Source organism: Penicillium antarcticum (assembly GCF_028974205.1).
Source record: "Penicillium antarcticum strain IBT 31339 chromosome Unknown utg000002l_segment0_segment0, whole genome shotgun sequence".
Lineage (NCBI taxonomy): Eukaryota > Fungi > Ascomycota > Eurotiomycetes > Eurotiales > Aspergillaceae > Penicillium > Penicillium antarcticum.
In genome coordinates, this window is record NW_026695300.1 from 3,865,106 (window position 1) to 3,892,838 (window position 27,733).

General features: G+C 48.4%; 9 protein-coding genes across 9 annotated transcripts; 6 read left to right on the forward strand and 3 right to left on the reverse strand.

Annotated features, from left to right (window-relative positions):
- Window positions 1–137: 137 nt before the first annotated feature.
- N7508_002435 (Zinc finger C2H2) lies at window positions 138–966 on the forward strand (the record flags this gene model as incomplete). The annotated part of the gene is made up of 3 exons (XM_058460501.1): window positions 138–482; window positions 546–635; window positions 688–966. 3 exons carry the CDS (start codon window positions 138–140, stop codon window positions 964–966), a joined length of 714 nt encoding a protein of 237 aa, XP_058324033.1.
- Window positions 967–1,612: 646 nt separating this feature from the next.
- N7508_002436 (uncharacterized protein) lies at window positions 1,613–4,340 on the reverse strand (the record flags this gene model as incomplete). The annotated part of the gene is made up of 3 exons (XM_058460502.1): window positions 4,216–4,340; window positions 4,114–4,168; window positions 1,613–4,058 (listed from the first exon to the last, which is right to left on the reverse strand). The coding sequence occupies exons 1-3, from the start codon at window positions 4,331–4,333 to the stop codon at window positions 1,613–1,615; spliced, it is 2,619 nt and encodes an 872-aa protein (XP_058324034.1). The 5' UTR covers window positions 4,334–4,340.
- Window positions 4,341–5,698: 1,358 nt separating this feature from the next.
- Window positions 5,699–8,537, forward strand: N7508_002437 (STE11 family mitogen-activated protein kinase kinase kinase; the record flags this gene model as incomplete). The annotated part of the gene is made up of 4 exons (XM_058460503.1): window positions 5,699–5,880; window positions 5,933–6,006; window positions 6,059–6,210; window positions 6,267–8,537. 4 exons carry the CDS (start codon window positions 5,699–5,701, stop codon window positions 8,535–8,537), a joined length of 2,679 nt encoding a protein of 892 aa, XP_058324035.1.
- A 355-nt stretch (window positions 8,538–8,892) lies between these two features.
- Window positions 8,893–10,194, reverse strand: N7508_002438 (mitochondrial 54S ribosomal protein uL5m; the record flags this gene model as incomplete). The annotated part of the gene is made up of 3 exons (XM_058460504.1): window positions 8,893–9,024; window positions 9,079–9,771; window positions 9,878–10,194. The coding sequence occupies 3 exons, from the start codon at window positions 10,192–10,194 to the stop codon at window positions 8,901–8,903; spliced, it is 1,134 nt and encodes a 377-aa protein (XP_058324036.1). The 3' UTR covers window positions 8,893–8,900.
- Window positions 10,195–10,853: 659 nt separating this feature from the next.
- Window positions 10,854–13,421, forward strand: N7508_002439 (ubiquitin C-terminal hydrolase family protein; the record flags this gene model as incomplete). Its single annotated transcript, XM_058460505.1, has 5 exons — window positions 10,854–10,925; window positions 10,996–11,082; window positions 11,143–11,511; window positions 11,575–12,256; window positions 12,310–13,421. 5 exons carry the CDS (start codon window positions 10,854–10,856, stop codon window positions 13,419–13,421), a joined length of 2,322 nt encoding a protein of 773 aa, XP_058324037.1.
- A 362-nt stretch (window positions 13,422–13,783) lies between these two features.
- Window positions 13,784–16,806, forward strand: N7508_002440 (vacuolar protein sorting protein DigA; the record flags this gene model as incomplete). The annotated part of the gene is made up of 3 exons (XM_058460506.1): window positions 13,784–14,000; window positions 14,072–16,661; window positions 16,722–16,806. 3 exons carry the CDS (start codon window positions 13,784–13,786, stop codon window positions 16,804–16,806), a joined length of 2,892 nt encoding a protein of 963 aa, XP_058324038.1.
- Window positions 16,807–17,167: 361 nt separating this feature from the next.
- N7508_002441 (uncharacterized protein) lies at window positions 17,168–19,737 on the reverse strand (the record flags this gene model as incomplete). The annotated part of the gene is made up of 7 exons (XM_058460507.1): window positions 17,168–17,357; window positions 17,428–17,929; window positions 17,991–18,286; window positions 18,341–18,427; window positions 18,485–19,330; window positions 19,381–19,493; window positions 19,573–19,737. The coding sequence occupies 7 exons, from the start codon at window positions 19,735–19,737 to the stop codon at window positions 17,168–17,170; spliced, it is 2,199 nt and encodes a 732-aa protein (XP_058324039.1).
- A 1,177-nt stretch (window positions 19,738–20,914) lies between these two features.
- Window positions 20,915–21,675, forward strand: N7508_002442 (uncharacterized protein; the record flags this gene model as incomplete). Its single annotated transcript, XM_058460508.1, has 4 exons — window positions 20,915–21,109; window positions 21,189–21,314; window positions 21,373–21,489; window positions 21,544–21,675. 4 exons carry the CDS (start codon window positions 20,915–20,917, stop codon window positions 21,673–21,675), a joined length of 570 nt encoding a protein of 189 aa, XP_058324040.1.
- A 2,131-nt stretch (window positions 21,676–23,806) lies between these two features.
- N7508_002443 (uncharacterized protein) lies at window positions 23,807–24,300 on the forward strand (the record flags this gene model as incomplete). The annotated part of the gene is made up of 2 exons (XM_058460509.1): window positions 23,807–24,253; window positions 24,277–24,300. 2 exons carry the CDS (start codon window positions 23,807–23,809, stop codon window positions 24,298–24,300), a joined length of 471 nt encoding a protein of 156 aa, XP_058324041.1.
- Window positions 24,301–27,733: the final 3,433 nt, after the last annotated feature.

Genomic DNA, 27,733 nt, shown 5'->3' on the forward strand with positions numbered 1-27,733 from the left:
TTGGATTTATATTGAACGTCGAGAGAATGATTAGGCTGTTTCAAGCCCAATGACTGGCTTGGGCCCTGAATGCTGTGCTCCACTACCCCCTCGCCAAGTCGACCTATCAACCGGGCATATGCAAGGCGAATTAGACCATGTCTAAACGCTCCAGAAGCCACTCGAGATCCCCTTCTCTCGATGGGACAGGCTCAATATCTTCAACTACTGTGAATATAGCGACGCCACCTCCAGAACGCAACAAGTTGCTTGACAGTGGCCCCAATATTCTCCCAGAAGTGATGCATTGCTCCTTACCGCCTCACCGCGAGACGCTCTCGTTTGCATCCTACGAGGACTACGAGGTTCATTACCTGCAAGCACATGTGAATCGCTGCTCTGAGTGCAGTAAGAACTTCCCAACTGGCCACTTGCTCAATCTGCATATCGAAGAGAACCATGACCCATTGGCTGCTGCCATGCGAGCCCGTGGAGATAAGACGGTAAGCGCAGCTTCATACCAGCCATCGCCATTTAGTCAAGTTGGATGCTTACAGACTAATTAGTTTGGATGCTTTGTCGAGAATTGTGAGCGGAAATGCTCAACCCCTCAGAAAAGACGTATGCATTTAATCGACAAGCACATGTTTCCTCGGGTATGGTGCCAATCTGTCCATTCAGTTCCATTAACTAACACATAGTCTGCAGTCCTATAACTTCTTTATTGTCAATGACGGTATCGATAAGCACACCTCCATGTTGCGGCCTATGAACAGCCACAGACGGCGCATCTCAACCTCGTCGGCTTTGGAGGGTAGATTGCGGCGTCGGAGCTCTGCTTCGCAGTCGAATCCATCGGCAGCTGCAGTCCTTGAACCGAAACCGTCTGCTGATATGGAGATTGACGAACTGGAAAAGTCCATGTCGGCTCTGCGGTTCGTGCCTACAAGCGTGGCGAGAAACCGAACCAAGATGCCTGGAAAATAGTCTTTGTTATGACATTATGATTATTCACGAATATGCGCTTGGATCGGGATGAGACTAGATCATGTTAGCTTGCTGTTGATAGGCATGTCAACGCCATGGTTTGATAATCTTGCAATGACATTTGAATGTGTCGACTAAAAGTATTTTCTCTGAAAGAAGCACCGAAAATATACATCCACACCAATACGAATTTGATCATTCGAAATATCCTCCACCAACAGCTATGGTCATCCAATATTTTTCTATGAGAATTGAGTACTTCTGACATCTCAGTGTTATGCAAGCTAAAGGCAAAAGTCCAAATGAACAAAGTGTGGCATTATCCTCAACACCAACAGGGTATAGACAGCACTAGGCAAGTGACAAAGTCATCCATAATACATACATATCAATAAAGCAAACAAAAAAAATCCCAGAACCTTGGAAGATATCCTCGTCCCAGCTTCCATATATAAACGCCAAAACATCAATCAAGAAAAGACGTAAATATCAATAGCATCATTAAAATGGCCTTTCCAAAGACGCCATTTAAAGCTTTTGGCAAAGACGAAGTTATATCTTTGCCCCAAAAGTGGGTGGATTAGACATGATGCCCAATCTGTATCCTTTTAAAACCAAATATTCAATAATTCCCAGAAAGCTGGAATCAGCACTCCAAAAGGTCAGCATAAGCATCCAAGCTAGACCCGACTAAATCAACAATTGCCCAACTAGTGTTGCCCTTGAAAGTCCGCGCCCAAACGCGAACAATCGCAACACTAAGTTGGCGCACCTTGTATGGATTAGCCATGAACTCAATATCCGGTGCACCAGGTGGATCAACAGCCATTTCGGTTTCATCCATCATGCTCTTGATCCACAGGAGGAGTTTGCGCTCATGCTCTGACAATCTCTGTTCCGGCTGTGAAGCCGGGATAGAAAGTAGCCAGCGGCTAAGCAGGAATGCACATTCCAAACTGCAGAGGGAGTGCTGGATGCTCCAGAAGAATGAATGGGTTCTAGCCACGAAGTCAATACCTAGACGAACTGGGATTGAGAGGGCGTGGGCTGAGTGGAGTAGCGCCATTATTAACCGTGGACTGCGTGCGATTGCAGGCGACTCGATGAGAGCTCCTGCAATTTGAGTTGGATCTTGAGTGATGAGGTGACGACAGGGACCCAGATCAACGTGGAGACGGATATAGGCGAGCCCAAGCAGGGCGGTGGAAGTGAATGCAATTGGACCAGCAGGGTTCTGGGGATCGATGCTGGATTCGGGTGTGCGCTTCCATAGAGCCTTCCATGCGCTCAATGAGTTATCCAGAACATTCAAATCGTCTTGCCTTAGACTGGTACCCTGCATGTGAGGTGCTGAGAGGCACAGCTGTCGAGCGAAGAAGATTTGTTGTATGATGGCATGGATAAGGATATAATTGCCCAGAGGGGATATCGGTGCTGACGGGACAGCATGAGATGATTTGAGGAAGAGCCTGGCAAAAGCCTCCTGAAAGGGGACATCCGAGCCCTGTCTGGTGCGATGAACACGGCGCCATTGAGGAGCATTGGCTGCTTTCCAAAGATCATGGGAGCAGGGCATATTCAACTTCAACTCCCCATTTAGAATTAGAGGAGGTATGTTATACATGATCGAGTGAAGATTGAAGAAACAATACACGATGAGCTTCGTGCGTCTGTTGCCTTCTCTTCGGACCCACTCTTCCCAGCTGATAGGATCTGGGGTAGGAGGTGGCTCGGACAAGCCATGCTCGCGAACAAGTCTAGCCAACGTACTTTGGAGTGAGAGAATCTCCCGCAAGAGTTCTGGGTGTCGTTCCCATGAAGCGAATACAGTCAGAAGTAAAAATGTTCGAATCACCTCCATATGAGCATCCGAGTCGTCCAATGTGTAGATGGACGCATTGATTGGGGCACTTGGCATGGGTTGATGATGTTGAAACGGGCTGCTCGCCGTGTTTGAAATCATCGACGATCCGCGAGAGTTGGGAAAGCCAGAGGGCGGTGAAATGTAGTTCCACGTCGGTTGGGGTACTTGCTTGCTGTCTCGTCGACGAAGTCGTTCTAGTAGGATTGCCTTTGCAGCATGGAACAAGTCAATGCCTCGGCTGTTTTCGAATCGGTAATGGGAACCGGCAGCTGCTAGCGCCAGCGTAAGTTCAGGAGAAGACTTCGCAACGGACAGCGTCGGGACATGTAAGAATGGAAGATGCTCGTTCAGTCCGTTGATATATCCAGCAAAGAACCTGGACAGTGCATGGCGTGATGGTGGAACAAACCCTTTGGGAAGGACATAGGAGAACTCCTCGAGTTTCGTAATGAATGCTTGACGGTCTGAGTTAGAGATATCCCATGCAGGCCGAGTGCTATCATCAGCAAGACCGATACGGTCATCCATTTCGTGGGATTCCGGTTGCAATGAAGGCAGCCGAGATCCGAAATTTGAGAACGACGGCTGATCATCGACCCGTGGATCGTTCATAAGATGTTCACCCAGTCGCGAGGACATAGTATCACGGGGTGGTTTTGAATCGATTGTCATACTTGGCGGCATCATAGGTTCCTCAACCGACGAGAACACGCCCGAGTCCCAATCGGACGACAGACCCACACTTTCCAAGAAAACCGTGAAATCCTGAACAGGATCCCCCAGATCAGTAAGATCGAGAATAGAGGGCTCTACGCCATAATTATCGTTGATTGTTCTTTCCTGAACTTGGGGAAGTGGTTGTGATGTTGGGATAGATTGTGAAGATTTTCTGATAGACTCCAAGCTCTCCTGTTGACCCTCCAAAGCAACATGACTTGCAGCATGGGACAAGAGGTTCAGATCATATCCCCAAGAGGGATTGAAGTGAGGTGTATCTATAATCGGAGGAGGCTGGACCTGGACTTCGGGGGGAGGAGGCGGCGGTATTTGAGTGTGTACTGGGATAGCGTCTGCGAGTTCTAGCATGCGCGACTCATGGTGGGCGGGCTGAATGATGTTGTTCTGAATTGGTGTTTCACGGTTGGGTTCGGTGCCATTCGTTCGATGCTCTCGACTGGCAGCCGACTCGGCAGGATGGACTAATCGCTCATGTCGCACTAGAAGATCACTGGCAAATAATTTCAGCAAAATGACAGGGGCATTCAGAACAGTCCCAACCTTACCTCCGAGCAAAAGACTTGGAACAAATGTCACATGAGAAGGGTTTCTCCTTTGTATCTGTCCTACATTAGAAAAGAAGGAGCCGGAAGAGGGGGTTACTCAACGGGTGCGGAGATGGCGTTGGAGATGCTCCAAGCGAGCAAAGGACCGACTGCAATATTCACACGACAATGACTTTCGGTGAGCAGCACTCTTCTTTTTCTTGGATTTCTCGTCCTCCATCTTTGGGGATTTGGGGGAGAAGGAGAGGGGAAGATTTTGAGGTCTGAGCGGGGAAATTGACTGTGGGGTGAGGGGACAGTCACGTGCCCTCTCTCTATATGTCTCTTCCAACACCTATGCGGAGTGGTTGTGGTCTCTAGAGGCAGGATATGTCTGATCTCCATATCTTGTGTGTTGGAGATAGGCTAGGTGCATGTCTGCCGCTGTTCTGGCCCGACGTGCATACGCTCGGGTCTCCACTGGTGCGGAGAGTGGGAGACACACCGTATAGACCGCATAGATGGTCAGCATCAGACAAGATACAGAGCGGACTATGCTAGACTGTCTTAGTCTATGCTTGGTTGAAAAAAGAAAAGGCTATATAAAGGCAGTCTGGCACACCATCCACAAAGGCTTAGGGCTTCCGTATCTATAAGTTAGTCATTTTTATACATGTCAAGCCCGCTACGTCTCAGGTTGTATCGGGCAATTATAACAGATGTCATCGGTGCCTTTGGGGGTTTTTAACCGACCTTGTCTTATGATGTCGGGATCTATAAGTTAGTGTTTGCTATACCTATCTCATGGCTATTTTTGGATACAATTACATATTTCCAGATCGGACAGGGCACTTGAATTGAGTTCAATAGAAACCCACTAGCCACTCCGATACATAGAATAACGGAGCTGTGTAAGACACCAAGCCTACTTCAGGTTCACTCCGTAGAGCCGCTGTTTCGTCCGTGGGGCTTGGAAGCCAACTCTTCACCACACCAGGGAACATCCCAATAGTAAGCGGTAGACCTGGTTATATCCGTTTAGTCTCAGGTGGATATAAACCCTCTAGTGAAACAGATGAGACAGAAACGAGTGGGGGGGGGGGGGCCAGGTTAGGCTTTCCCCCTTGATAAAGCACTTAGTCAGAGACTCTGTTCCACTGGGTTTCAGGTTACAAAATCCACTCCCCAGCAGTTTTTCAGATCTTAGATCTGCTTCATATTCCTGCCTTTCTGCTCTGGGTGGGGTTCTCTTGATAGCCGATCCAAGCACTAGACCCGATCTCGCCCCAAAAAAGCTCAGACGGTAAGCTGCAGTGAGGTCCCTCATTTCGATCTCGCCTGTCCGGCTGAGAGCATCCTTTTGCTTGTATCTTGGTAAGTCTTGCTCTCCTCTTCTGTCTACTCTTTCGCTCACCCCACCTGGGGTCAACTCGGATCATGCTGACTGGACTCCAGGGAACCGGGATTATGCGTTGACTGACGTCGCATTTTTGATCGGACCCCCAACCCAATCGGCCAGAGACGCCCTTGAGAGTCCGAAGAGCACACTGCGATTGATTCCGATACCGAGCGAGGGGTCGAAGTCAATCCGCGCAACCCATTCGACATGTTGGCTCCCAAGCAATATTCCGCACCTTTGAGTGTGCCCTCTTCCCAAACCCCGACTGCATATCATGCGAACCCGTTACAGAGACCCGCGACAGCCACAAGAGCTCAGGATGGAATGGGATTCGCCAGTCCGACAAAATCGGAGCTTTCGGAGGGGCAAGACGATCTGGCATCAGTCCGGTGAGTGCCCCAATAGTGGATCAATGACTGCAGTTATCCTGACCATCCAAAGCGCCTGGGATGAGAAGCGTGTTGTCGCCTGGCTTCACAGCATCAAATGCGGGCAATATGAGTCTTTATTCAAAGGTATGTTTAACTGCTTTGTCACGAAGGCTACAGGTGAACTGATCACTTTCAGCCAACAATTTCAACGGGGACAACCTGCTTGAATGCGACCAAAAGATCCTACAGGAAATGGGCATCAAGAAAGTTGGCGACCGAGTGCGCATATTTGTCGCCATCAAGCAACTCCGAGCCAAGTCTGGTACCTCATCACGACAGAAGAATATGGTGGGTTCCCAGTGCATATTGTGTATCCCTCTCGCCGTTGCTGACTGGTGAAACAGGATACCCTAGCTGCCCTTGAAGCCACCGCGCTATCTAATTCCTCCCGCTATTCTCATTCCCGCCTACCATACCGACGCACATCTCAGCTGGCTGATGATTATCTGAACAGCAAAACGCTGTCTCAACCTGCGTCGCCGCCCGCCGGTGACTCTGAAAAAGGCCCATGGCGCAAGGACTACCTGAACCATCCGTCTTCAGGCGGCTCAAGCTCTGGCAGAAACCCCGGAACTTCGAACGAGGGCCGAATCTCTCATCCTCGGAATCCTAGTCTCGACGGTCTCACTATGGGTCCTCTTCCACCAAGCTCCCCTGTCATCCGCGTCATTTACACAGGTGGACAAACAAAGGTGTTAGATATTCGGAATTGCAAAACGCCGGATGAAGTCATCCTGTGTGTATTGAAGAAGCTGCAGCTTCCGGAGCACCAGTACAGAAACTATTGTTTCTATGTTCTAGACGGGTTAGATCCAGATCTGTCTAATTGCAGAAAACTCACTGAACCGGAGCTCATGGAGATTTGCGAAGGATTCAACAAGTCGGAGCGAGGTCGCTTGATCCTACGAAAGATTCATGCCGGCGAGCCGGATATGGACGAGCTTCGACGTGCCTCTCAGCTGGCATATGATGAAAGTCAGGCCACTCATCATAATGCTCTCAGCAACTCCAACCAGCGCCAGAAACACAAGATCCAGCAACTTACTGGCGAATCTTGGCATAACATCAAACAACCGCTCTCTCCATTGGGCCCCCGGCATCGTCCATCCAATTCTAGCCTGGAAGAACAGGGCCCCAACGGTGAACGAAACCCCGTGGCTAAGCTTCGCTCCTTCTTCGGCCAGAGACCTCCAAGCGAGATGATTATTCACGAACTACAATCCTTCTTCCCTAGCCATGACCGAGAAAACATTGAAAAGACCATGCGCAGATCTCAGCGCTTGAGTCGTGCTGCAAGTCGCATGAGTGTTGTCAGCAATTACAGCGTTGCTTCAAGTATGAAAGATGCTCCTCCTCTACCTCCATTGCCTCCGATCCCTCCAATTCCCAGCATTGCGGATGCATGGCTTCAGGGCAACGGAGTGGCACAGGCAGTACGTGCACCCCGACCCATATCAGTCTCAAAGTTCAACCTGCCACAAACCTCGTATCGGGACTCCATTGCATCGAGCTCTCTCCAGCCACTCCAGGAAGAGTCGCCCATTGAGCCGAACCGCAAGTCATATGTCTCTTTCGAGAGTGGCTCTGATGAGCCGCCCAATACCTCCCGCCAGAGCCTCTTCGATGAGAGTCTCAGCGTCGCTGCTACAGATGGCGGTTCATTCAATGACCGGATGAGTGTCATTGTAGCCGAGGATGGTGAAGAAGAGGATGACGGTCTCACCGACTTCTTGGCTGGAAATAACTTCGCTCCCAAGAACTGGATGAAGGGATCCTTGATTGGTGAAGGTTCCTTCGGAAGCGTCTTCTTGGCTCTACACGCCATCACCGGAGAGCTTATGGCCGTCAAGCAGGTCGAGATTCCATCTGCTACTAAGGGCACAGAGTTTGATCAACGCAAAAACCTCATGGTCACAGCCCTGAAGCACGAGATCGAGCTCTTGCAAGGAATGTCACACCCGAACATCGTGCAATACCTCGGTACCGTCGCCGATGACCAGTACCTGAACATTTTCCTGGAGTATGTTCCTGGTGGCTCTATCGCTACCATGCTGAAGCAATACAACACATTCCAAGAACCCCTTGTCAAGAACTTCGTTCGCCAAATCTTGGCCGGTCTCTCATACCTCCACAGCCGGGACATCATCCACCGTGACATCAAGGGTGCCAACATCCTCGTCGATAACAAAGGTGGCGTCAAGATTTCCGATTTCGGTATCTCAAAGCGCGTTGAAGCATCCCACCTCCTTGGTGCCCGCGCCAGCGGCGGCGGTGGCGGCGCAGGCAGCCATATCCACCGCACCTCTCTCCAGGGGAGTGTATACTGGATGGCACCCGAAGTCGTGCGGCAAACCGCCCACACCAAGAAAGCCGATATCTGGAGTTTGGGCTGTCTCGTTGTTGAGATGTTCATCGGCGCTCACCCCTTCCCAGACTGCAGTCAGCTGCAGGCTATCTTTGCTATCGGTAGCAACAAGGCTCGCCCGCCTGCTCCAGACCACGTCAGTCAGGAGGCTGTGGAGTTCCTGGACATGACTTTCCATCTGGATTATGAGCAACGGCCTAGTGCTGATGAGCTGCTTAAGTGCGAGTTCTTATCTGCTCCAATTACATGATTTAGCGATTTTTCTTTCTTTTCGTTTCTGCTTTCGGGTTTCATTGATACCTGTATGTAACATGATTCTACGCATGATGGTGAACTTGTTTTTCTAAGTATAAATGTCTATCTTGGCCATAGGCTCTTCAGTAGTAATGTGATTTATCTGGAACTTATCCCTTTTGACTATGTCGAAGACTGTTCTGGTGTAATGTTCTCGCTGTAAATGTAGAATGAAATTGAAAGAAGATAGTACATGATTTCGGATAATCACAATGACCATTATGCAGGTCGTTTCTAAAGTTACATGCTGGATATCAAAAGACCATCCAAGTGGAAATATAGTAAGAAGCCAAAAGATGTCACCAGATGTAGAACCACTTTAGTTAACGATCTTTCCGTAGAAGGGAATACCCATGGCGCTTAGGAGGAGACGGGCATCCTTGTCGGTTCTGGCACTAGTGTGGAGAGTGATGTGGCAACCGGGGATCATCTTGGGAGGGTACCTGCAACGCAAAATTAGCTCCGACCAACCAATATAGAACGTGGTGCACACTTACATATCATAGTTGACCTCGATCTCGGGGAACAGGGCAACATTCTCCGGTTCCATACCGAAGGTGATGTTTCCACTGCTGTCTCCGCTGGTACCTTTGACACCTTCCCAGTCCTTGATACGGGGCAAGACAACATCAACAAGCTTACCCAGGAAGTGGTACATGTTCTCGCCGTAAAGCTCAGCCTTGACGGCAACAGAATCACGGCCGGGCACAATGCCCCAGTTAGCAACGCTAGTCTTGGACTTGAAAGTCTCAACACGGACATTGGAGATGGCCTGGACAGCGATACCGGCCACGTGCAGCCAGGACGAGTTCTCGGTGGCGGCCTTATTAACGTAGCTGTGGATTGTGATGCGCTCGATTTCGGGGATATTGTTGAACTTGATGGGCTTGCGGAGGAGGCGCAGGACATCGCCGCCACGGGGTCCGCGGAGCACACGGTTCTTGTGGTAGGGGGAGCTGTCGTCCCATTCGCGGAGACGAGGCGCTTTCGGGGGAGGCTTGAAGCCGGGTGGTGTGTGAACGTAGCACAGACTCATGATGTCCGAGGCGACGGTTGAGTCGTAGGTCTGCTCGGCTCGGGGAGCGGAGAAGGGGCCTGGGACGAACAGACGGGAGGAGGGATCGGAGGCAGGTGGCGGTTGGTGAGGGTGAAGGGGACCCCGGTCGTACTTGGGAGAGCGGAATTGGTAACTAATCGAAAGGGTTGAGGTTAGTTGTCGTTCGTTTGTCACAGGATTCGATATGGCTGTCGTGTCTGCAGATGCGCATGACTTGGGATAAGGTTGGGTTGTCGTACCGACCACGGGGGAGCTGAGTCTTGCGAGCCTTTGCTCGTGCGACGGGATCGAATGACTGTGCTGCACCTTCAGGCACAGGTGTCGACAGAGACGACCCCGATTCCAGCTCGCTCAGGTGGTCCGACAGACGCCGCGACGGGGCCTCATCGGAGACATTGCGGCGCGATAAAAAGCCCTGGGGGCGAATTGAGGGTACTGAGGCCCTGGGCAGTGCCCTTGAAAGAAACCTAGATGGTTCCCTGGCAGCCATTTTGTGATTAATTGGTGTTGTTGAATTGGCGACCATCCCGGACCCTACCAAAAATTGTTTGCGCATGTCGACACGTGACCGTAATATGTGGCGCCTGATTTCCAAGGCGCCACACTTTGATATCAGATGGACGAAATGAACATACGTGGCGTATTTATGTAGCTAGTGCAGTACGTACAAGTAGCAATGACGGGAGATTTCAAGTATATGTATCGCACAGCTATTCAACTGCTGTTGCCTGTAATGACCTCCAACCGATCTATACGGCAGCACAAGTGTATTATATCTGCCTAAAGCAGTGTCTCAATACTACTTAGGACATGGTTTAGCTTATCCAGCTGGGAATATCCAATATTTTGTAGTTTTCGACACTTCATAACTTCAAAGTTGAAGTATACAAACTTGAAAATTATACTGTACTCGGAAATACCACACTCCAGTCTCTCCGTAATTTAAATTACCACTTGGATCTCTGCCCCGCAGATCACCATGTGAGCTTCATCTTCGATTTAGTCCTTGACCCATTGACCTTTTGACTCTTCCCTGTCAGCAGATCTTAGCTTATGATGTGTTCTTGCGCATTCCAGAAATCCTGCAGCCTTGACTAATCTCTTGGTCTCCGGTCTCAAGGACGTCTTGATCCCCGCATGTCGCCTCTCACTTCGGCATTTTTCCATTCGATCTAGAAAGCCTGCGATTTTGAACCTCGTCTACCTACAGTCATAATGAGTGGAATCCACCGATTCCTGACACGTCGCGACCGACACCAAAAGTTGCACAAGCAAAGCAAAGAAGAGGTACTCGCCTACAGCAGATCAGCTTCGCGCTTCAATCTATACATGTTGGCTAATGCCCGAGGCTTTCTAGGCATCCCACCTTCTCTCGCGGCCGCTATTCCAGAACTTCTTCAAGTCAGAAACCAAGCTAGAGAATAACCAGGAACATGACAAGAAGGTATGGCCTGGTCGCATACGGTCGGCTCGCATACATCTAATGATTTCAACTTTCAAATAGGTCAAAGCCCTCATCCAACGCATTAAACAACTCGGCATCACTGCATTAGAGGAGGAACATATCAGCTATGCATTACAAGCTACCCAAGGAGATACAGAAAAGGCCTTCAGTCTACTTCTTTTGCTGGAGGACTCCATTGAAGGCATTATTAGGACCTACACACCCAACACAAAGCTTCTAGGAGCAGAGAATCGTGCTGGAGTTACATGCTACCTGGATGCATTATTGTTCGCCATGTTCGCACGGCTTGATTGTTTCGAAGCCATCCTCTACAAGTCATTTAGTGATGAGCCGCGTCGAAAGCTTGCAGTTCTTCTGAGATTCTGGGTGAATCTTTTGCGATCAGGAAAACTCATTACAACTGATATGGTAAGTCATTAATCTTTGTGTCGTCGTTTTTACATGCAGGCCGATATTCACATGATTTCCTAGACAAAACATTTACAGGATGCTTTAGCGGAATGTGGATGGGAAGATGCGGCCAAACTTCGCCAACAAGATACATCAGAAGCATTTACATTCATCACTGAGAAGCTTGAGCTACCACTCTTGACTCTAAAGATGGATATTTTTCACACCGGCAAAGAGGATGAAAGCGATGACCACAAGTTCATCAACGAAAGGCTTCTGGAAGTTGCCATTCCACCCGAGCCGACCGATGGAGAGCAACCACTTACTTTGGAAGACTGTCTGGAAGCCTATTTCAATAACAGGATTGAAGTAAAACGACACATGGAGCGACGCAACACAGCTACCTCAATCCGATCAACGGATTCTGCTTCCATATCCAAGGGCTCCACTACACATGTTGAGGCCATCGAGATTGAGACTACGCCTACACTATCCCCTAAGTCATCTCACACTCTACAACCTGAAAGGCCCGGCCCGTGGTCATCATTCACTGAGTTCACTGAAGCCCTCGGCTCATCTCGAACTCCTGGTCGACGCGCTAGTATTGTTCAGGAGCGCTTTTTCCCAGAATCAAGTGAAGACACAACTTCCGATGATACCAATGATGGGACCGAGAAAGCCGTCACTCCGGAAGGGCAGCCCCGAAGGGGAGTCTACAAGAAGGAAGTGATGATGCCTGCATGGCAATTTTTCAGCTTGATTCGTATGATTTTCATCCTGTTCTACACGTGAAACTTGAACTAATTCGGACCTCAGCGTGGTACACGGATAATACGCCAACAAATGATGCACAAGTTGCCGCGCACTTTTCCTCCAAACGGCCAATCCTTGGAATGTGCCTCAAGCGCTATTCGGTCTTGCCAAATGGCAAGGCCGTCAGACTCAACACACATATCGATATTCCAACCGAGATTGGCCTGCCTCACTTTATCCAGGATGACAACCTGGATGCAAACGCTCCCATCTATGGCAATTTCAAACTCTCTTTGCAGGCTTTGGTCTGCCATAGGGGCAACTCAGTTGATTCCGGGCATTACATCGCAATAGTCCGGGGCACTAGCCCCACTGCTGACTCCCCTGGCAGCTCTGGCTCGGATTCTTCAGAGACATCGAAACATTGGATGCGTTTCGATGATCTTGCAGCAGAACGGGTGACTCTGGTTGACATTGATCAAGCACTGAAAACCGAATCCCCCTATCTCTTGTTTTATCAAATTCTTCCGATATCCGAAGATCCATCTGCTGTCAATATTCAGCCTGCGCCATCCTCTCGGGCGTCAGATGGCAGCACACTGGGCGATCAACTAGATTTAACCGATGACATGGCTTCTGACCGACCAAGTGTTGAGATTACTGGACCCCCTGAAGCTCCTGAAGCTGGCACGCCGACTTTGACCAATCCCCCAAGGCGTTCCAGTGTAACGTTCTCAGAAAACAGCAACCCAAGCGGTCTTCAGCCGAATTCTATTCCATCATCGTCGCCTAGATTGGCACCTATGGAAGAAGAAGGCACAAACAACTGGCGGTCGTTCTCTCGTCGTGGATCCCGAACAACTAGGAGCAATCCTGGAAGCCGTGCCGGCAGTCAAACCGGCGAAAACAGAATCAGCGCTACTTTCTCGCGTTTCGCTGGACGTCTGAGCCGAGACAAAATCAACAACGATGGATTTAACGAGGATGGCGAAGGACACGAGTCTGCATTGGACATCGACGAGACAATGGACGAGATGAAGCTTGGGCCAGGTGCTTATGAGAAGGAAAAGCAAGGAAGAGGACGAACAAAAGATCGTGAGCGAAACAAGGGCAAGTCCAAGGAGAAATCCAAGGAAAAGAGCAAGAGACCGGACCGGGAATGTATGGTGATGTGAGCCAGGACGGAGATGTCACGATTTCCTTTCTTCTAGATACCCAGTCCAGCTGTTGCATGTTTCACATATGATGATACCCCACGATGCATTGTGCGAAGTGACTTTGTGATTTGTACTTATGGATCCAACAGATAGATGCCTAACTATACATGTTTGATAATTGTATTTCTGCGTGTGTGGAGATTTAGCGATTGTACATCCAAGTACGTGTAGGTAGAGCGATATTGGCCTCAGGCCACACATCCTAGCCTCCGCATTCCTCGGACCTCAAGTCTATCTCCGTCTCGCACCAACGTGCAGTCTTGACCTGCCTCAACTATTGCTCGATCGGCATGACATAGCGCTGCCACAGCTAGCGCACTATGGCGCTGGACGGATCCAGCAGTTATGTTGCTCCCAGCAACTTAATGGAGTCTCCGAGCTCCTCCCTCCCGATGTTCGACGTTGAGCGGGTGCAGCTAGCCTTCAACATCGCCGCGGACTTTGTGGCAGCGCAGGTCGCGAACAATGTACTTGTGCTAGCTCTGTCAACAAACCGCATTCTACGAATTGATCTTGATTCCCCTGAAGATGTCGAAGGTAGGTTTCCGAATCTTCCCCGCAGCAAATGCTGGCCACAACAGCTTAGCTAACTTGCTCGTGAACAACAGACATCGATCTTCCCAAGAAATCCTCCGAAGTTGGAGTCATCCGGCGCATGTTCCTTGACCCTTCCGCGTCGCATTTGATTATCACCACGACTCTCGGTGAAAACTACTATCTCCATGCCCAGTCACCGTCGCGACAGCCCAAACCCCTGTCACGTTTAAAGGGTGTGTCAATCGAGAGTATTGCCTGGAATCCCTCTCTACCAACCGCATCCACCCGGGAAATTCTCCTCGGCGCCACCGACGGCAATGTGTACGAGACTTATATCGAACCATCCAACTACCGGCGTGAGGAGAAGTACACCACTCCAGTCTTCCAGGCACCCGGCGCCTCCGCGGTGACTGGAATCTCGGCGGAGCCGTTATTCTCAAAGCCTGATCACAGAAGGGTTATTGTGGCGACCTATGGGAAATTGTTACACTTCACCGGGCGGACCGGAGGTTCGAAGCACGGGAGAGAGAGCGGTGGGTCTGTGTACTCGGAACTGTTCCAACGCGAGACTCCCTTGATCCATGAACTTCAGAATCCCTCCAGCTCTGCACCGTCTTCTTTAGTGATTTCTCCTGCAGTGTCAGAAAGCCATCAGGCCGAAGGCTATACCGAAAAGGAATTTGCTTGGCTCAGCTCCGAAGGAATCTACCATGGCCAGCTCGCATCAGAAACTCCATTCAAAAATGCACACATGCTTGCGCGGTCGGTTTTCCCGGCTTCGGAATCACCACGTGGAGGTCCGAAGTTGATCCAAGACCCGATTTCCGCGATGACTCTGTCCCAATGGCATATCTTGGCGCTTGTTGGAGGTAAAGTGGTCGCCGTCAACCGTCTCAGTCAAGAAGTTGTATACAACCAAACAGTGCTGGAGCCTGGGCAGAGTGCGCTGGGTCTCTTGACTGATCTCACAAAGAAAACCTATTGGCTCTTCACCACCCAGGCCATTTTCGAGGTCGTGGCAGGTGACGAAGACAGAGATGTTTGGAAGATCTTCCTAAAAGAGCAAAAATTTGACGAAGCTCTCCAGTATGCCCGAGGTCCTACACAGCGCGATGCTGTTATGACTGCTTCGGGTGACTTTTTGGCGGACAAAGGTAACTTCTTCGAGGCTGCCAAAGTATGGGGCAAGAGTAGCAAAGGCTTTGAAGAGGTCTGTCTTACTATGATTGACCACAAAGAGCATGATGCCCTGCGAAACTACCTCCTCTCCCAGCTAGCAACATACAAGAAAGCCTCTGCCATGCAAAGAATCATGGTCGCGAGCTGGCTTGTGGAACTGTTCATGTCTAAGTTGAATTCGCTTGACGACAACATCGCCACCAAGGCCGAATTGACAGAGGGCACGAGTACCGGCGAAATCAAGGATCAGCTTGGCAGCGTCCGGGCTGAGTTCCAAGAATTTGTCAACAGCCACAAAGCTGACTTGGACCGGAAGACAGTGTACGATATCATCAGTAGCCATGGCCGCGAGGAGGAGCTTCTCTTCTTCGCAACTGCTACGAGTGACTACAACTATGTTCTGTCATATTGGATTCAGCGCGAGAAATGGCTGGAGGCTTTGAAGGTCTTGCAACGCCAAAGTGATAGCGATGTGTTCTACAAATATAGCAGTGTGCTCATGACACATAAGCCTACAGACCTGGTCGATATCTTGATGCGCCAGACGGACGTCGATCCTGAGAGACTGATACCCGCACTGCTAAACTACAACAAATCGGCCAGTGTTGCTTCCCTCAGTCAGAACCAAGCTGTCCGCTATTTAAACTTCGTCATTGTCAACCACCCCAACCCATCCGCAGCGGTCCACAATACCCTCATTTCAATCCATGCGTCCAGCCCCTCCGCATCCGAGGCTGGTCTGCTCACCTACCTCCAATCGCAACCATCCTCGCCCCCTCCCTATGATGCAGACTTTGCCCTTCGGCTTTGTATTCAGAATCAACGAGTTCAGTCATGCATCCACATATACAGCACAATGGGTCAGTATCTACAGGCCGTTGAACTAGCCCTGGAGCACAATGACATCGAGTTGGCTGCAATTGTTGCTGATCGGCCAGAGGGCAACGACAAACTTCGCAAGAAACTGTGGCTCCTGGTCGCAGAGAAAAAGATCCGTCAACCAGGCACCGGTATCAAAGACGCCATTGAATTCCTGCGACGTTGTGAGCTTCTTCGCATCGAAGATATGATCCCCTTCTTCCCTGACTTCGTCGTCATTGACGACTTCAAGGATGAAATCTGCACCGCTTTGGAAGATTACTCCCGCCACATTGACGCCCTGCGTCAGGAAATGGACAACTCAGCCCAAACAGCCCGTCAAATCCGGGGTGAGATTGCTGGCCTGGATACCCGTTATGCGATTGTTGAGCCGGGCGAGAAATGTTGGATCTGCTCGCTACCTGTTCTCAGCCGTCAGTTTTTTGTCTTCCCCTGCCAACATGCTTTCCACAGTGACTGCCTTGGCAAGGAGGTTCTAGATGGTGCTGGTGGAAAGAAGAAGTATATTCGCGATTTGCAGGCCCAGCTCAGTAACGGCGGTATGTCCTCCTCTCGACGAGAGGACATTGTCAAGGAATTAGACTCGCTGGTCGCTGAAGCTTGGTATGTGATAATTTTTCCATATATTTCTGTGTTCATTTCACTAACCATATTTCCTTACAGTATTCTCTGCGGTGACCATGCCATCAAACAGATTGACAAGCCCTTCATTGCAGACTTTGAGACAGCTGACGACTGGGGCCTGTAATAGTATCAATTTATCTAGCTGCCTGATTTTTGTGGCCATGGATAGACGTTTTTTGGTTGGGATACTCTTTGTTTTTCTTTTCCTTTTCGCAATACCCTGCTCTACCTTAAGCAATTGCTACGTGGGGTATAGTCCTCTTATATAGACATGGATCGCCATACTGCATTTGATTCGGACCCACGCATTGACAATTCATATGATAGCAAAGAAAAGTAGATATAGTAAGGATGAAATTAAGCATAAGACCAGATAACCAACTCCATGCGAAAATACAAGCCCCAAAAATACAATATAAGGAAGACACTATACTATATCACAGAATACACTGTACTCTAGGAGTAATTCAAGGATGGAAGAGAAACTAATGGTCAGGCCACAAAGATCGCAAAAGCTCCAGGTCCTGGGCAACAGCCGGACTGTGCACAGCACAATCTTCCAAAAAGCCTAGCATCTCCCCAACCCAGCGTTCCCAGCCACCAGGCAGAGTATCGCGGAGTCGAGGACTAGGCGAGTGAGCAATACAGTAGAAGAGAAGTATCTGGCCAAAGAACCTGAATAGAACAAATAATGTTAGCAAACCAAGCCCGATAAAATGTAACAATGTAACAAAGTAACACTTACTGTGAACAAAACGCAAATCTGATCGGGATGCAACTCTTCATCTTCCGGAAAATACCCTGGGTAATGGGCCAATCCATTGCATGCAGTAGGCCACTCTTTACTTGCTCGAAGTCTTCGTCTGTGAGGAGAGCTGGATTCCGGAGGGCCTTGTATAGATATGGCCGACCGATGTGGAAACGGGCGATCATGTAGCGGCCTCTGAGCATTGCGTCTGTCACTGCTACTGCCGGCGAGAGGGGATGGGTTGGATCTGTGGTCCTGGGTCTTGGGGAGGAGAGTTGGGTTTGATTTTGGATTGGGGATGCTGTTGAGCCGGGCGAGGGATGGATGGAGGAGTGGTCGATTGGTGTGTTGTGTGAGGAGTAGGGGGTATTTGTGTTTGTGTGGTTGTTTGCGGTAGGGGTTGTGAATTGAATTGCCGTTGGGAGGTTTCTGCGCCATTGTTCTAGTTGGTGGTTGAGTTCTGTGTTCACGGCGGGGAGAGGGAAGGATCCTGAGTCGGCTGGTTGTGGTATTTATGCATTAGTTGATGTTGAGGATTCGAGAATGGCTGTGATGCTTACAGTAGAAGTATAGGGAGTGGCGGATCCGTGTGAGAATAATGCGGTGGGCTACCTGGGCCAGGAAGTGATACTGGAAGTATGAGTCGTCGACCACGCCTGAGGAGTTGTAGCGGGTTGCGGCATAGCCTGTCGTTCCGAAGCCTATAAATTTGGGAATTGGGACTTGTTCTTCGAGGCGCGAGAGACCGCTTGAGGGGAGGTGTAACTCTTGCACGAGAATTGTTTCGTTCATTAGGCAATTCCAATATACGCGGGATTTCATGTCACCTTCCCATCCGTCGAAGTTCACATCATGACTATGCGCGTGTTAGGATTGTCTTCGCTGGTGGTATTGTATGGAAAGGACTTACTTGGTCAGCATTGACAGACAACATGTAGCGGCACGATGTATCATTGCCCATGAATCCATCGGACGGGGAATCTGACTATAGTATACGCTGTGGGATGTCAGTACCAAGTTTGTAGTTATGCTAAGCCTGGGTGTGGGTACGCACGAGGAGAGGAGGTAGAATTGACAACTCTGGATGTCATTATCGCACATCAAGAAGCCAATACGTCGACGGGCCTCGTTGAAAAACCGCAATCCAGGCTGTTCTTCATATACCACATTCATCCATTCGGGTGGTTCAAATTGATGATCCCTGGTTCCTGGCAAAGGATAGTTTCCTTCTTGAGAGGCCAGAACAGCAAGACATCCCAGTGCTAGCACATTGAGGACCAGACAGCTTTCCAAATTGTAGCCGAAGCCACTCTCAATAGCTGAGCCAAGCGTGAAGGAAAAGAAGAAACCTTTATCCATAATGGGAGTTGACGGATTGAAGACACTGAAAAACGCATCTGCTAGACCTCTGATCATTGCCAACGGAAGTTCTTCTAGCCAATGTTCACCCGCCTGCAGAGGATAATGACTTGTGAACATCGGAAGTGGAGGTCGGGCTGATTCCAGTTCTATAACATAGTTTTTCCCAAGTAATTCATAGGCAGCGAGTAACTGTTTGGGAAGGATCTGCCGGGCTCCAGGCCACAGAATAACTCCATGTTGACTGAAAGAGATGGATATCCGACCTGCGGAGTCCGGCTTTGTTTGATTTTCTTCAAATTCAAAGTCATCTCCATTCCCTGCGGCGGCGGGAGTGAAGTTGTCTCCCATGGTGGCCAGCATGGACGTCTGGTTACCATCATTGACAGCAGGCGATGCCTGCGTACGCAATCCATCGGCAGGAGTACAGGTCTGGCTTCGAAGATACTGCAAATCACTCAAGATGGATGTGGGGATGTTTTCCAATTTTGTCTCTAGACGATGTAGAGTACTCATTATCATGGTAAGGGATTGGTCCCGCCTAAACTGTATGAGCAATTGAATGTATAAGCCAGCATTTTCACGACTCACTTTGACGATTTACGCTCATTGTAAACACATTCCAGGCCGAGCGACTTACAGAGCCCACATCTGGGGCGCGATTCATCGCATCGCGTCTTCTTCAGACGGCAGGTCTCACACGCCTTGGAACGAGCGTTAGCGACGCCCGGAGAGCTCGGTCGCGTCATATAATCAGGCAATTAAGACGTATATATTACTTACAACCGTGGCAATGAAGTTCCTGGGCTTCTTGGTCGGTCCGGAAGACTGCCCGTGTTCCTCCTCGCCGGGCGAGAGCAGGTCATGAATAGGCAGAAGGCCATTATTTTCGGGGTCAGGCGATCGTTGCGCACCTCCCCTGAACTCCTCAAGCGACCGCTTGCTCATTTTGCATCATCGAGAATGGGGTTCTCGTGTTTTATCCCGGCATTCTGAGAGTTTGATATTGAGGCGGTCGTTTTTTTTATCCGGTGGGTTTCTGACAAGGTTCGTCCAATCAGAGCCCGTTCTGTTATGAATCATCATCGCGACTTGTCTTTCCATGATATTATACTTGTGAGTTGTTTGCATTATAGTAAGGGTGCATTTGTATTTAGATCATGTCTTAGCCCACAATGCGAAGAATCAAGCCCTCGACATGACTAGGCTTCAAGCGATCCGTGTATTGTTCTGAACCTATGGGCACGATATCAACATTTGACAACATTCTATACTGATTGATGATGTGCTCTCTTTGATGGTTTTACTTTGACATTACAGACTTCAATAAAATCCTTGGTCGTATATCAGCACCTAGTAGGAATTAGATGCACGCAAGTATGATTAGCGACATCCTTTTTGTACTTGCGTCTAGTATGCGCTTATAGACGTTTTATGTGATTTGATCATCTTCATTAGGTAAAGTACCGTCTCAACATGATGATGGATTGAATTGTGACGGTATGTATGCTCTTTTATGTCAAGATCTCAAGTCGCTGGGAGTAGATCTGGGGTATACATAGAAAACTCATTTCTCGGTACAAGAGTATTCTTCTATTTGACATCTGTCAACTTTCTTTCTTCCCTCTGGTTCTATCTACTGGGTCCCAGGGACACACTTTGAAAGAAAGAAAGAAAGAAAGTGGATGGCCAGTGTCCATGTTCATGACGATGTGCTTGCAGTAGGGCTGGGTTTCGAAAACGTGTGCAACATACTGCCAAGTTGTACATGTAGATCCCGAGCAAGTCCCCGAGGATCTTAATCCAAATATCTATATCCAATGAGAAATCAATATCCACTTTGCTCAATTTTACTACTATATTTCAGTACGGGAAAAGGGTGGAGAGATCGGCATTGAAATTCGGAGAAAGTTTGCAGAGCTGCAATGGACGAATCGATCTCCGATAATTATCGACCCACAACATAGTTTAGTGCCAGGTCCACTGGTCAAGTGAATTGAGACAATTTGTGTTATTTCCCGACAAATATAAAGGAGAGGAGAGACCCCTGGCCTTTGGGCCAAGTTATACTTTCTACCTTCGTCAATCTTTTGCCTCGCCTATACACTACTTCCAAAACATCAAGATGCAGTTCAAGAACATTGCCCTCGCCACTTGCATGGCCCTCTCAGCTTCGGTTGCTGCCTCCGGTGTTTCTGAGAATGCTACCGACATCGCTCCCTCTGTTCAGAAGCGCCTCGTCCAGCTTGACCTTGGCTACAAGAAAACTGGTCTTTACCTGAACGCCTTGGTTGACGATGCTGGTAACCTCACCTCAAGCGTGAGTAACTCTTTTTGAATTTACTTTCATCTCTTGTTCATTGTGAAAGATGCTAAACCTCTGCTTTCCATCTCAACAGGCAGTCGTCCAGTCCTACCTGAGCATTGTCTCCGACGAGTCGGACGATGTTACCAACAAGACCCAGCCCGCTGCTGGTACCATTCCCGACACTACCCAGTTGATTCTCTGCCAGAGCTACCACAGCGTAAGTTTTCAACTCCTGCAGAATTGGGTAGCAGAAAGGTAAACTAACACTGACGTAGATGGCTCTCAGCGGTATCGAGCTGAACGCTGGCTTCGTTAACCACGCCAACTACTTTAACAAGACTGAGCGTGCCCAGGTCCGCCGCGGTCTGATGGCCGTCAACGACGAGACCAACGTACGTTGACCGATTGCCAATCTTGTCTTGTGTTCTTTTACTAACCGTCAATAGAAATTCTTCTCCGACGTTGGCAAGAAGTCCCTGACCTACTGCGAGGACGCTCTCTCCCTGGACAACCAGGCCATTCACACGTCTATCCGCGACGCTGCCAGGGCCCTTGACCCCTCCAAGGCTGCGTTCTAAACTATCTTTACACCATCATCTCTCTCACTATCGGGCCTGAACCCTTGAGAATTGGCACGATTCCTTCGATTCCTTATTCCATTTTCTATGGTCCATTCTTACAATAATTAATTAGTTGAATCTGGATCAACTTTCTTACATATGACCTTCCATTCACTTGACCAAATTGAAGTAGAACATTGGGATTGAAAATGCTAATACCCACACGGGGCCAAATCACCATTGGAACAATATAACCTGATCTGCTCAGCAGCTCGGTTCATCTCGGATTCCAGGTTGCTGATCGAACGTCATCGATCAGATCGTCCAATTCCAGGGGAAATCTCCGTGATCCCTACGAGGCCCACTTGATGCCTGTGCAGCTGAACAAGCGTGCCCGAAGTGGGAAATTGAGATCTATAGTCTCGTTTAATCGAATGACTATTTGACCACGCACAAAGTTTATGGGTCATATTGTAGATCGTTTCCCAAGTCCAAGATTGAAGAGAAGAAAATGTTTCGTCGTGAACAGATTGAAATCCCCTTTTAACATTGCGATCGCCAGGAACGAAGACCCACACAGTATTTAGGGGCAGATTATGACGCTATACTTCTTGCCAAAATCCTCCTGTAAGCAAGGGTCTAAACGGATTAGTGTAGAATACAATGCAGTAGGCTTAATGTTATCTGGACTGTCTATGAGCCTCATTTCACACATCATCACCTCGCAATAGCAGCATTATGCACTACCAAATTGAGCAAGAAAAAAGAAGTCGTGCCCCGTCAATTGGCTACTCAATCCATCTGGTGCAAGTATATGTACTAACTACGTATCCAATGTAGGCTTGTACTATGGAAGAACTCCCGTGCGCGTCTCAGGCAGACATAGACGTCAAAGTTATCGTCTTCAATAATGAGGAGCAGGGGATGATCACTGAGTGGCAGCGAAAGAAACGTTTATGTCGTTATTCCCACTCCCAGCAGTCTAACGCAGCTTTTCAAATTGCTTGCAGAGACATTGAGGTTTCAAGCTGAGGTGTGTGTATCAAATGAAGAGCTTCCGTCGAAAATACGATGTCTTCTTAGTTCGATTCAGCGAGTTTTCTGAATGTGCGCATTGAGAGTAAGCTCGATCATTTTAGGACATAGTTTCTCTACTACGCATCACAGATTCAGACCAAGCAGTGCATCACGTCGGCCAATGTAGTCTCGTGGAATTCGATTATCTCGTTGTCTGCTTGTAGCTAGATTTCTTTTTCGGATATTGCAGAAATACCGCATTCCTATCTTTCCCAGATAGCTCGTCTCGATAAAAAAAAAGATGTGCTTTGGACCAGCATTCTCTGGAAACGTATTCAATATGCCAAAAACTGTCTATGACGCCAGTGATCGCCATTTTCGATTGTATAACGTTACACGATGCCAAATCGGGATAAACACCAAACATTCTCTTGATTTTATTCAATTTGTTGAACATTTTCGATGATATTTGATCTTAGTAAGAGGCTTTTATGCCGTACATAGGTGCTGCCTCTACTTAGCCGCTAACACTGACAGGAATTCTCCAGAGATACGTTGACTCAATTTCCTCTGCTTTGTTTGAAGCCTGTCTCAGCCATTTTGTTCTTTTAACCTCTTCGGTCTATACCTTTTTTTGGTGATCTTGTGGTCTCAGGGTAGGTAATCATCCTCATCTTGTCGCTTGAAGCCCGATATTGTCCTCACTTATACTGGCACGAACGGTTACACAGCATATGGTGTTCATGCATCTGTAGCACTCAAAGTAGCGGCCTACAGCACGACTAGGACCTGATCTTATCCCGATCCTACTTACTACGACATCTTACAGCATCTTTTTGCCCATAATAGCAACTTACAGAAACCTGCTATATGTATAATGATGGCATCTATCGTGGCTAGGTAGGCTATAAATATACCTTGAATCTCATAATATTGTCTTCTATTTGAAGTCTCAAACTTTGGTATATTCTTCAAATCAAATCATAATACAACTGTTCGCCATTGCCCTTTGTTAATTGAAGCGTCGGAAATATTGAGTAGCCGTCTATTCCACTAAAACGGTCGGAAAGAGTTCAAGGTCAGCTTTTACTCTATTTCAAGGGCTCGGCGCTGACTCTAGCAAGGCTTTAACATGGGCTATCCATCAGAGCAAGAGATTTACGACCTGTTCATCAATTTACAAGATTGGCCGAAAGGCCATTCCATCTTCTTCGATCAGGCCTTGGAAAAATCGACATGGACCCTTACAGGCCATCATCCTTTCTCCAGAGCCTTCCCATGCAAGTCCGCCTTCCAAGAATGGAACTGGAAGCCACACGGCGCGATGTTCGCTCCGCCTGGTCCGTGTTTTATTGTGCCTAATGGACTCGAGAGCGTTGTTTGTGGAAGCAATGGGAAGGTTGCGATCGAGCTCCGCATGGTCAACACTGTCACAAAATGTGCGAGGCTCAGCTATGATCAGCAGTATTCGTGGCATTGCAAGTTCACTGAAGAGGGAAAGATTGAATCTGTGCGGATCTACCTTGACTCAATGCACACACGAGATGTTCTTCATTGTGAGAAAGCGGCCCAAGAGGGCGTAAGTAGTTAATTTAAATACAGGGTAATCGTTGCTGGATTTCATGATTTCAAATCAAAAGTGGACATAAAGTAAAGTGCTACAACTTAGGTCGGGCGGGAGAACTTGAACTTTGAACATCGTAAAGATATGGCATTCCTGCTTCAAAGTTTGCAACTATCCTCCTATTAGCCATTAGAAGCGATGAGCATGGACTAGAAACAATATCGCTGTAGTATTGTAATTTAGATCATAAGGACACTTTCTCATCGTGTGACTATGTGACTACGCGCGTCGAAAGAAGTGGCTTCGATCTGGTTGAAGCTAGATCATTCTGAAAAACGAAGTCTGGTAAATAAATAATTTTTTAACAAACACACCGCATAGGACTATGAACACCACCAGCATTAGGAACCTGTGGTCGTCTCATTGAACGGATGTTTGCCTTGTGGCCTCATAATATTTCTGCCTAACGTCAATTCTACAGGCATTAATTAGGTGCGGGGACTTTTCTTGGTCAGCAAGAGTTCAACCAATAGGATGCTCTGCTCACTATTGACATGAATCATCGTATTTGTCGTCATTCTATTTGCGACTAGAAGAAGTTTCCACCTCCTGTGATATTTGATTTAATCAAGGATTATTAGAGGTGTCAATCGGATCTACCCTATGACAATTCATCGACTTCATAATGGTGTTTTGTTGACGAAGTCTGTGATAGCAACCAGATATATATTCGGCCGGTACCGTGACCTTCCAGGCACCAACCAGTTGGGGATATATCCGAATGCAATCATAACCAGCCCACCATGAGACACTTGGATATTATTCGTTATAGATAGAGACAATACAGACTCGCCCCAAACTACGAGATGACGAGTCGACTCAAAATCTAGCCCTTGATTCCGATGGGGTGGCTCTATGATCACAAAACATGTCCTCACCAATCATCAACCATGTTGATTATGTCAATGCCAACAACATCCAGACCCAAGACACAGACCCAGGGTACTACAAGCCAGGGCCAATTGCGAAACTGTTTGCCTGTTGGAAACACGGCCACTGTAGTCTTGCGCCACCCAAAACAAAGGAACTCGAAATAGTTCAGATGTCTCCAACAACGGCATTTCCACTGTCGACTTTGTCATGGCGACTTGATCTAGATGAAAGCGGAGACCTGATGTCATGTTATGATTCCGTCCTGCGTTGGCAATAATAGAAGCGAGAACCCGGTCTCCACTCCTATATTACTCATTCGAAACGTGTCCCAACGTCACCGAATATGAAGATGTTCATCATATTTCCTGTAATATTCGTAACTATCCACTTGGACACACTTGACAGGGGAGGTGACGTTGACAGGGGGAATGTGGCATGGGGTAATTCCAAACCCGGCAAAGGAGGCCGAGGACGGCACCCGCGGGTATGTTTATTTGGGAGATGGGAGAGGTATACTGTAGTATACAGATAAGTCAAGACAAACAAAATAGACAGGTGTCTTTGCTTATGTTTTGTGACCTACAGTAGAATGACTTAGAATACGCCTCCAGGCACGAACATACACCCCGGATATTGGCATTTGGATTATGTCTTGAGTTATGACACAAGGACAATAAAGGAGGGGTCGCCATGCTGATGTTGACTTGGCAACGGTTAAGGATTCAAAGTCGACCTGTCAAACGACCTGAAATTTTCGAGATGGGTCAGAAAAAGGCCCCAGGCTGGCTCCCTTGCAGGGCGATCCGACGCATGATTGACTTTTCTTGCGCTTGACTTTTTCGACCTTGCCTCTTTATTTTTTTTACTGATTGCATAGTCGCACACGGAGAAAAAAGCGAGACCTACAGGAGGCTGGGGTCATACCATACATTGAAATGCATCCCGTTGATGCGTTGATGCGTTGATGATCCTGGATCTGTGTACATCGTAGTCGCACAGGGCAATGCAGTGTAACTTTACTCGAGGCAGTCTTCCAATCCGAAAGTGGAACAAGTGTCTAGAATCGGAGGTGATGCTTGTTGTTTTGGATTTGAATCAAGCCATTCGCGTAGGATCGTGCATAACCATGCATTGAGTGTGGAGGTTGGACACGGGACCTGCTACTAAGAATGATGGCGCTAGAATGTCATCGAAAGAGAGTAAGCGAGAAAAAGCAAATAGAGAGCAGAGGCCAGTTCAGACCAGAATCCGGGGAAGTGGCCCTCAAGCCGGTACAATTCCCCTCTTTAGATGATCTCATTATCTCGGACATCTCCCTCTTCCACGACTATCTTCAAAATTGAGACATTGCGAATCTATCTGGACGATCGTGCGGGGAATAGAGTTATCAGAGTTGAATCCATTTCCACGGATACACTATTGAACGCCCTAATGAATCCTTGTCTTATCGGAGGATACTTCCACTGCCGACTTCTCCCGGGGTTAGATTCCGTACAGATAAGATATCATATATCGCCATTGCAGTTTTGTATCATGTTTATCACTGTATAGTAAGCAGTATGAAAATCGCGCATAACAAGCATACGTTTCACTATGTATAAGATTCACATTTCTCGCATAAGGGGGTTGGCTGATGCAAAGCGCTACACTAGATGACGAAACACTCTCTTAAGGAGGGCTGGGATGCACGATCTGCAGTAAAATAAAGTAATGGATATGGGGACGAAGTCCGATGGAGGGGGAGATCAAGAGCTGAGCCGTGCCCTTCTGCAGCACTTCGGCACTTTGCAGTATTGCGTGTTGGATGTTAATGTCGATCCAGGGTCAACTGGGACAAATTAGGGGGGGCACTCTAAGAATTGGTTGGTCTCTGCGTTTCCCGGAGAATGAGGGGGACATGAGAAACGCTGTAAAGTGTAAAGTGCGTCGCGTGATGCCGTAGTCGTGCCACATCCACAACTCTATCGGTTCTGTACTTCCTTGCAGACCACAGGAGGCGGTCAAACCCAGTGTAGGGCTAGAATCAGGCAGGGTCCCCCCTTCACCGCTACAGTGCTACAGCTGCGTGGGTGTCCGACAGCTAAGAGCATGCTCCACTAGATCGTGCAATAGAGAAGTGTACTCTGAGCATGTGTTGTACTATCCACGGGTACATTTAGCTTAGCTTACTTTACTTCATGTTATGTTATCTACTATCAATGTCAAGCGGAAATCGTGGTCCAACCTATGACCGAAACTGATCAACACCCCTGATACCAACAATACAGTAGACCCCCTCATGGATTGTCTCATAAACCCGCGCGCCAAATAACGTTGCAGACAGCCCACGGGTGCTATTCAAGACCACCAGGTCCGGGGTAACCAATCAGGGCAGATCACGCCATCCCACTCCATCGCGTCATGCAGTCTGGAAATAGTGGCCCAATACGGTAATCTGATTGGTCAGCCGTCCCAGAATGGACTGCGCAATCAACCGCATCTGGTATAGCGCGCCACCTTGATCCCTCGGCTTAGGCTGTGTCCCTGCTGCGAGAGTTTGGTCTCAAAGATAGGGGTCACTGT